Source organism: Penaeus japonicus, unplaced genomic scaffold (assembly GCF_977035675.1).
Source record: "Penaeus japonicus unplaced genomic scaffold, GWHDUDI00000001_assembly GWHDUDI00000013, whole genome shotgun sequence".
Taxonomy (NCBI): Eukaryota; Metazoa; Arthropoda; class Malacostraca; order Decapoda; family Penaeidae; genus Penaeus; species Penaeus japonicus.
Window position 1 is genome coordinate 42,083,091 of NW_028234415.1, and position 10,000 is coordinate 42,093,090.

The following is a 10,000-nucleotide window of genomic DNA, read 5'->3' on the forward strand; positions in this document are numbered from 1 at the left end:
ATAATGTTATTGGATTGTAATATTGGCTTTGTTTTAACTTTACACTAAAATCGAAAACAAAATATAATGTCCTATAAAAATGCTAGGTAGTCAGTTATAAACTAATGTTAGAACAATCTACATCTACTATCTAAAACATAAGTAAACATAAAAAGGGGTATTCGTTATTAATTCCACCTGAAATAAACACTAGGCAGCTGTCGCCGTCTCTCGTACCTTGCTGTGGCGACGAAGATTTGTTACTGACATGTTATAAAATGAGAAAAATAATAATAACAGAATCGGGAGACCAGAAATGAAACATTGTATTAGATAATAAAAAAAAACGGGGAAAAATAGATACATAAATGATTAAATAAATAAGGCAATCTACAGTAAAAAGTGGAACAGAAAAAAAGTTGGCAGCAGCGAAAATCAAAGGAAAAAAAACAATTCACTCAAAGTAGATATTATGTTTAAATTTAGCATTTATGTCAAGATTTAGTGTTGTCAGGATGGCATCGAACTTTAAAGCATTAAACATTATCTTTTGACCAATATTTGTTTTTGAAAATAGTTAAGAGGACAAATATTATAAGATATAAGGGAACAAGAAGTAAAGGTAAACATATTCATAGTTAAGGTACTGAAACTGGAAAAAAGTCGTGTTGTCAGTATCAGTACATATGTTATAAGCATAAGTGTGTTATCTGTTGGAATAATCGATCAGTGGAGAATAGATAAGAATGATAAGATACGATAGCGTTATGCAAGCAATAAGACACGAAAACGGTTGGTATTTTTGCGTTATTAAAAACATACAAGCATCCAGGGTAAAGAGGTGTCATTAGAAAGACTCGGCACAGGTATAAAGGGATAATTAAAAGGGTAAAAAAAACATGTGCATTTTCCGTGTCATTAATATGAGAGTGAGAGATATGATTCAGCAACGAGATGAAAGAAAAGTGATAGAGATCGGGACAATCTCAGAAAAAAAACTATTGATATTTCTTTTTTGTTATCTTTAATCACCTATTTAGGTTTCAGAAACGAGCAAAAGGTAAATGAAATGCTATCAAATAGATCATGAAAACAAACAAACAAACACAGTGTCTCGGAAATTCAAAAGGCCATTAACTTTCCTTTCCTTTGAGTGAATCTGATACTAAGCTCATCTCAGAGCAATTATTTTCCTCGACGTATTTCATATCCATCTCTATCGCATATTTTCCCTTCTTGGATTGCTAAGTGTAACATGTTTAGATTGAAATACGTCAATCAAGATGCAAATTCCATACTTGAGATAGTTAAAGAACTATTGATAGTATGTGATATCAAATCCCCTAAGGTCTCCTGTTTGGAATATAAGCTTCAAGGGAAAATATGCTTTGCTGAATGATAGCATAAATAGGTGTTACATTGCTAAAAAATGTCATAAACATGTGTTACATGATTGAAAGATGACTGAGATGATGGTTATCGGTGTTGATTATGCAACATTCGACTGGATTTCAAGAGGTACACATCAAGTTAAGGGCTTGCATCAAAAAGAGGGTGAAGTTGCAGCCAACCTCCGAACGGCGACGCAACACATAGGCGAGATTTAGTCATTGCAGAGCAACAAAAGCATCGTTAGTGGTCAGAGTTCTTCCTCAGCAGTGTCCATTACGAGTGAGTCCACAAGAGTTGTAGTTAGGAATGCCGAAGCTCTCATTATGCAGAGGGGAAAGGGGGAGGGGGGGGGGTGTCATAAGAGACGTGGGAGGAGGTGTAAGAGGAAGTGGGGGGGCGGGTTGACTAGTTGAAGGGGTGGGAGCTTTGTTGGTCGTAGACTTGCCACAATAAATAAATGTGGCTTGATCTTTGGCCTTAATCTGTGCCCTTTGCCCCATTTGGCTGAGAGCATTCTGTTTTTAAGGGCCTTTTTTTCTATGGTTATTTTGAAATCATATTTATATATATTTCTGTTGTTATTAAGTTCTGTCTTTTGAATTATTTGACATTCTGATGGTTTATTTATTTATATATTGAAGTTCATTACCTTTATTTCACAACGATTTACTTTACGAAAGAAGATCAGTGGTGATGAGACAGGTTGGCTTACTATTACTTTCCCCATAACTATTACCATTTACTAATGAACTTTAGCAAACAGAAGGAATAACAAATACATAAAACACCTAATTATGATATCTGCCAGTAACAAAATGATACTTCAAAATATCTGAAAGTGGCCAATTTTGATTTGTAAATTAATCGGCAAATAACGAACATCAATTGCGTAACTCCATCAACAGAATACTAGAAATAATGAGATAATTGACATAAGACAAAAATGATCTGATTATAGTAAATAAATAATAATAAAAAAAAATATAGAAAGATGGACCGATTTTGATAATAGCAAAAAAAAAAAAAAAAAAAAAAAATCATCGCAAATATACCAATTCTGATAACAATAACCAACAATAAAAAAAAAACGACAGATTCTAACAAAAGTAAATAACAATAATGACACCAATGAACGAATAAGCCTAAAAAAAAAAAAAAAAAAAAAAAAAAAAAAAAAAAAAAAAAAACACTAAGCCAACCACAGTCTCTTCAGCAAAGACCTCGAGGCAAGAACGAGACCGAAATCCGACTCACACCAGGCGTATATGCCCTCACAGAGGTGTCGATGCTCCTGGGGGTGATGGTGGTGGTGGCGGTGGTGCCCTGTGGGGTGGTGGTGATCTGTTCGAAGCGTGGGAGGAAGGCAGAGAGTGAGCTGGGTTATGTTGTTTTGGGATTCTTTATTTTTAAGTTTTTTTTTTTTTTTTTTTTTTGGGTGGGGGGGGGGGTGGAATGTCGAAATTCCTTCTTTTGGGGGGATGGTGGTGGTGAAGGGGGTACTCTTGAATTTTTTTTGTTTCTTTTTTATAATCGGGGCGTGTTTTTGTAGGGGGTGGGGGGTCTGGGGGGGTATTCTTTGAGTGAAATGTCTCTTTATCCGATGAGGGGACACTTAAAATCAAAACTTTTAATTAATTAATTTATTTATTTATTATTATTTTTTGCGGGGGGGGGGGCTGTGGAGGGTTCATTTATTTATCTTGATGACGTCTAATATGTTTTTTTATTTATTCCTTACGGGGGAGGGGGAGGGGGGGCTCTCCAACGGACTCCCAAAAGGCTGAAATGTCATGTTTGTGTTACGTAATTCACCTATCACTAACATAGTCCTTTATGTATGGGACTAATATGTATACTAACACGTAACAAACAATAACACAGGAATGGTGGATATCTTTGTAGACAAGAAAAACACATAACACTAAGACATTTAATTAATCTGAAGAGGACTTTGTTTAGATAAACCCGAGATTTTGGTGACCATGACAACAGACAAATCTACTTGATATTCATAGTATTCATGTATTGACAATTCTCACATGCTGCCTAAAACCCCTAGCTCTTTTTAACATAGAACACATGAAAACATATAAGAATTGAGGTTTTGTAGGTCATAAGGTCATGTAAGGCGTGTGTCAAGTATGTGTCGCGAGGCGTGTGTTAAGTATAAATTGTAAAGCTTGTGTCATATGTCTCATATAATGCGTGTGTCACAAGTCTCTCGTGAGGGACGTGTCACACATTACGCAAGCGTCTCGTAAGGCACAAACGTCCTGTGCCGTGTGTCGTGTGTCGTAGGACATGTATCAAGTATCTCCCGCATGTCAAAAGTGTCTCGTAGCACGAATCTCGTACAACAAATCTCAAATACCCACATCCCACAAAAAAAAAAAAAAACAGAAACGAAAAGAAACGAGAAAAAAAAGATAGAGAAGAAAAGAGGCAAAAGGGACCACGACCCTCCTCAACCACACAGCCATCTCACCTTCTCGCGGAAGTCGGTATCGTCGAGGTGGTCGGGCACGCGAGGACGATAGCGGGGGACGTAGGTGCTGGGCTCCATGAACTCGTCGTCGAGGTAGCTGTCGTAGCGGCTGTGGTTGGGGTGTTGGGGGAGAGAAAGGGGGAGAGGGAGGGAGGGGGGCGAGGGAGGGAGGGAGGGAGGGAGGGAAGGAGGGAAGGAGGTAGGGAGGGAGGGAGGGGCGGGGGTAGGGAGGGGAGGTGGAGTTAGGGATTGGTGGTAGAGATGGAGGGGGAGAAGGAGATAGAGGTGGAGGTGTGGGGTGGTGGTGGAGGTGGTGGTGGTGGAGGTGGTGGTGGTGGAGGTGGAGGTGGAGGTAGAGGTGGGGAGGTACGGTATGGAGGCGGGTGGGGGATGGGGGTATTGAATTTATAGGAGAGAGAGAGGAGGGTGTGATAGGAAAAGGTTATTGGATATATAGGAGAGAGGGAGAGGAGGTGGGGAGAGAGGGGGATGAAGATGTAACGTAGTTGTAGACGGTCAAAGGGTGGGGTGGAGGGGGGAAGAGGGGGAGATAATCAGATATTAGGAGAGATAGGGGGTAAGGAGGGGAGGGAGGGGGTGAAGAGATAATTAGTCTTTAATAATCCTATTTTTGCCTGTGATCGAGGAAGGTAATTAATCACAGATGAGTTACTGCCCGATTAGATTAATCGGCCGATCTACCTTGTATCCCTATGAATCAATAATACAAAGAAGAAAAACTTTTTTTTTCCAGAAGCAACGAATGAGGAAGAAAAATTACATGATGGGAAATCATAAGGGATTGTTTTTAGAAAACAACTGTAATAAAGTTGTAAAAGAAAGAAGAAGGAAAAAAAAGAAGAGAGGAGAGAGAGAGAGAGAGAGAGAGAGAGAGAGAGAGAGAGAGAGAGAGAGAGAGAGAGAGAGAGAGAGAGAGAGAAAGAAAGAAAGAAAGAGAGAGAGAAAGAGAGAGAGAGAAAGAGAGAGAGAGAGAAAGAAAGAAAGAAAGAAAGAGAAAGAAAGAAAGAGAGAGAGAAAGAAAGAGAGAAAGAGAGAGAGAGAGAAAGAGAATAAGAGAGAGAGAGAGAGAGCGCGAATTAGAGTGAAAGAGAGAGAGAGAGAGAGAGAGAGAGAGAGAGAGAGAGAGAGAGAGAGAGAGAGAGAGAGAGAGAGAGAGAGAGAGAGAGAGAGAGAGAGAGAGAGAGAGAGAGAGAGAGAGAGAGAGAGAGAGAGAGAGCCCATGCCCCTTACCTCATCCTTGGTGGTGGGACGTAGCTTCCGCCATAGCCCCCACCGTAGCCCCCGCCGTAGCCCCCGCCATAGCCTCCTCCGTAGCCGTAGTCGTAGTCGTAGTAAGGACCCATGCTGCGGGGAGCCATCCGGGGGGGTGGAGGGCCCATGGGAGGGTATCCCTGCAAGACGACCGGGGAGGTTAGGTCAAGAGACTCGAATGCAGTGACCTCGTTTCCCGTTGCGAGGGGTAGAGGTCAATCGAGGATCTATCTGTTTGCTCACTGTGGCTTGGTTTATTGTTCCGTTATCATTGCTAGAGTTCTATTGTTAGATGTTTCTCTTGCAATGCACTTTGTGTGTAATTCAATATGTTAAATACATGACGAAGCGGTGAATATGATTCTTTTTGTGGAAGATAAAAAGAAATATGAAGAATATTGCAAATGGAAAAAAAATAAGGATGCAAGCTTACGTTCAGAGTCAAAAGGAAAACAAAACAAGAGTTTAGAGCCAAATCAACCAAATCAAACATAATATATATATAAATATATATATATATATATATATATATATATATATATATATGATATATATATATATATAATATATATATATATATATATATATATATATATATATATTTTATATATATATATATTATATATATATATTAATTAATATATGTATATAAATATATACATACATATATATATATATATATATATATATATATATATATATATAATTATATATATATATATATATATATATATATTAAAGCTCAAAATAAATAATACTCGGCAGAAAAAAAAAGTAAATTTGCAACAGAAAATAAGAAAAAAGACTCAAGCGAAGCAAATGAAAAGGCTCCTGAAAAAATAAAACTTGAGAAAAACACCGTAACAAACTCTGGAAATCAACAGCTGTTCATGCAAGCAAAGCAACATGTTTTAATTTGAACTTCATGCGAGCGAAGCTGACCATGCCTGAACAGGAAGTCCCAAAAACGGATATCTCACTTAGGACATCACCTTTTTTTCTCTAATGATGTTAATAAGTGTTACGTCCTATATTTCATTAATGGCATTTTCTACCTACAACACCTCGAAGCGTTTGTTCGTAAAGCCAACACTAACTAATGCAACTACATGGCGTTTTGTTGTGCAACCGACGCAAATCGCTGCACGCTGTGGCATCGTGGAACATTCACACACATTCCTAATTCCTGTATTCTATTAGCGTCTTCGGAGTCCTTCTTATGCCTTTTCTCGTCTCTGAAGAGTCTAGGCCTTCATCTTAACTTTCCCGTTAGTCTGTCTTTTATGACCACTTATATCGGTTCGAAACCTAACCTCTCTCTCTCTCTCTCTCTCTCTCTCTCTCTCTCTCTCTCTCTCTCTCTCTCTCTCTCTCTCTCTCTCTCTCTCTCTCTCTCTCTCTCTCTCTCTCTCTCTCTCTCTCTCTCTTTCTTTCTTTTCTCTCTCTGTCTCTCTGTCTCTCTCTCTCTCTCTCTCTTCTTCTTCAAGAAACATCTATGTCATCCGATACGTGCAACATATGCTCTTTCAGACACCCATTCACCGTCACATGCATCCGTCGCCACTGCGTGACTGCGATTGCGAAGGCTTACCCCACTATCTTTGTCCATCCTCCTTAGTATCATCCTAGTCGATAGTGGATGTAGATGGAGAGTACTTTCTGGTGGTTCCTGACCAAAGATGAGCCAAAATGAGAGTGGAGTGAAGGAAATGAAAAAGAAGAAAACAGTGGATTGTCATGTGGGGAAAAAAAAAATAGTCGAAATGAGAAAGGCATCAGTGACAAGTAACTATATTCTCCTAAAATGACAAATGTTTTATTCGGGTTAGTGATACAAGCTCCCCTTCAGCCTTTACGCTCTGGCACGTCCTCGACACTATAAATACACCAACAGCCTTCGTGCGACCATCAGCCATAGTCCTGTTCCAATACTGTTTGTTTGTCTTGACTGCAAGTCCAATAACTTCATTATGTTTAAACTCTACTTGGAGAAAACTGACGGAAGGTCAGAGCTGAGCGGACGATCGCCGCAAACCCCGAGAGATTCATATTCACAAAAGATGCTGATACCCATGAGAGGACTGGTGACATCATCGTTTAAAAATGGACACAGAGAGGAGCTTGTATTTCTCCCTTACCGTTTTCATGAACAGGAGGACCGGCGATTAGAAAAAAAGAAAAGAAAAGAGAAAAAAGAAACTGATTTTGCTTTGCTTCCTGACTCAGATGCCTCGTCTTTTATATATTTATCTATTTATTTTTTATAATGAAAGAGCATGCATGTCAGTTTTAGATGTATTTTCCGGTGTCAGCTTCAGAACTAGGAAGGTGAATGAAGAGGATACCGGTTCAATATGATGATGATGAGTAAATTAGATGAATCAGACCTCTTCTGGATTAACCACACAATCATTACACACACTTTGATGAATAGACGCCTGTTTATTAGCAGCATAAAGATTAATTCGAACGACCAGTAGAAAAAATAGATACAGATGAAGGTGAAGAAAAGCATCTTCCCTCACACTAAATCCTTAGAACATAAATTAGAGGAAGCATGTAAATACTTGATAGTATGCATAGCAACTTACAATGAGTGTTTACAGCATTGAATTAGCATAATACAGCGATGAGTGTGTTGCACTTTATCAGCTTAAGCCAAGAAGACAAGGATATAGAGTGACTTACTCACACGGCTTCAGATGTTGGTTGTTAAATTAGAATAATCAAAGACAGCCTTGTTTAAACCAGGTAAAATATATTGCAGATTATTTATAAGTTAGAAGCTTTTGTTTACTCGTGTGTCTCTGTGTTGATGTGTGGATGGTGTTGCTTTTGTTGTAGGAAATAAAGAAAAATTCAGCCAGCAATAAATTGCGTTATAAATTATAAACAGATAACAGCATTAAAAAAGAAACAAGAAAAATAAAAGAAACCAATAAATAAAACGCTTCTGCAGAAAGCACGATGGGTAATAATAAAACAAAAACGTATACATAAACGCAGCGGCGGCGATAAGAGAAGTAAATGATAGATTAATAAATAAAAGAAATACAATTCGCAAATAAAGGAAAGACGTAGAACAAACACAACGAAAAGAAATTCGTGTTCGGAAACAGGACGCAGAAATGACCCCATCACTGGAACGGAGAGATAAAAACAGAGAGAGAGAGAGAGAGAGAGAGAGAGAGAGAGAGAGAGAGAGAGAGAGAGAGAGAGAGAGAGAGAGAGAGAGAGAGAGAGAGAGAGAGAGAGAGAGAGAGAGAGAGAGAGAGAGAGAGAGAGAGAGGGAGGGAGGGAGAGGGGGAGGGAAGGAGGGAGGGAGGGAGTTAGGGAGGGAGAATTAGAGAGAGAGAGAGAGAGAGAAATAGAGAGAGAGAGAGAGAGAGAGAGAGAGAGAGAGAGAGAGAGAGAGAGAGAGAGAGAGAGAGAGAGAGAGAGAGAGAGAGAGAGAGAGAGAGGAGAGAGAGAGGAGAGAGAGAGAGAGAGAGAGAGAGAGAGAGAGAGAGAGAGAGAGAGAGAGAGAGAGAGAGAGAGAGAGAGAGAGAGAGAGAGAGAGAGAGAGAGGGAGAGAGAGAGAGAGAGAGAGAGAGAGAGGGAGAGAGAGAGAGAGAGAGAGAGAGAGAGAGAGAGAGAGAGAGAGAGAGAGAGAGAGAGAGAGAGAGAGAGAGAGAGAGAGAGAGAGAGAGAGAGAGAGAGTGAGAAGGAGAACGAGAGAGAGAGAGAGAGAGAAAGGCATGGATATCGGCCTCTTGATTCTTGAATTCTTCACCGCCATGTCGGTCGAGGTGCCGCCTTACCCTGAGCAAAGTCGTCGGTCTCAAAGCCACGCGGTTAAGGACGAGCTGGGTCGTGGCCGAGGGTCTGTAGGAGGTCGTCCTCATAGGGGAGACACTACGGCGGGTCTCCGTGATCTCCGAGGTCTCCAGGGGGGTGTAGGTAGAGGTGCTGTACGACGAGGTATAGGGCGAGTAGGACTCCTAATGTAAACAAACATGGCGGGAAGAAAAGGGGAAAGGGATCAGTTTTTTAAAACCCAGATTAGAGGGATGACTTATGTAAAGAGGGTCGGGAGGTAGTTTATTGAAGATTATAATCTCTTTTTTTTCAGTGAGAGATATCTGTTACATGTATGTTGTATTTAGTAACTTTTTTTGAAATCTGATCTAACACCGTAACATATATCACTCATCTGAAATGATTTCTAGGGAAGGGACACTTAACACCGATCTTTGTCAGAAACAAAACACAAAGGAGAATGCTCATCAGGGATGGTACAAGGGAGAAAACATCAACGGATATTTCGTATAAAATCTACTGCTCAGGTTACTGTAGCTGGCACTTGCGTGGATTAAACCAATACGGTGTATCAGAGAGTAAATTATCAAATTAAGAATTAAAAAAGAAAAGAAAAGAACTGGAGTCAAATATCGAGGCAATAGTAGACAGACCTTTTGGCCACGAATACAGCCCAGAATATAAGTTTACTACAGCTACCATTGGTAATATAGTAAGTAAAAACAATGAGAGAAAATGAATAAAGAAGATTTATTCCAATAACTGATCTAACGTGGTTGATTTTGCATTTGGTAGTGTAATTCACCATAACTGTCATATAGTCACTTTTAAACATAAAGTCTGTATTGCTCTTTAAATCTCTGATTAATAAGTACAAACAGAAAATCTGAAATGCAAATATTTACATAATTTTGTTTTGATTTATGAGAGGTCGGTAACCAGAGTAAAGTGATTTAGCTACGTATCAAAATTACTCGTTTAAATATTTTTGGAACTTCATCATTTTGCTGTTGTGTTGCTCATCGTGGGTATTTAGGTACAAATTATACTGTATATAACGTTTTTGTTTATTTG

At 39.2% G+C, this 10,000-nt stretch overlaps 1 protein-coding gene across 46 annotated transcripts in view; it reads right to left on the reverse strand.

Annotated features, from left to right (window-relative positions):
• Positions 1 to 10,000, reverse strand: part of LOC122248372 (uncharacterized) — a 72,028-nt gene that overhangs the window by 34,479 nt on the left and 27,549 nt on the right. For 25 of the 46 annotated variants that reach the window (XM_086543530.1, XM_086543539.1, XM_086543559.1 and 22 more), the window contains 3 exons: positions 5,108 to 5,268; positions 3,857 to 3,965; positions 2,626 to 2,712 (listed from right to left, as the gene is read on the reverse strand). In XM_086543530.1, coding sequence (XP_086399656.1) covers positions 2,626 to 2,712; positions 3,857 to 3,965; positions 5,108 to 5,268 — 357 coding nt within the window. Of the gene's footprint in view, positions 1 to 2,625; positions 2,713 to 3,856; positions 3,966 to 5,107; positions 5,269 to 6,719; positions 6,798 to 8,928; positions 9,109 to 10,000 lie in introns of all 46 variants that reach the window. The other 21 variants (XM_086543547.1, XM_086543563.1, XM_086543557.1 and 18 more) reach the window with 4 other exon arrangements.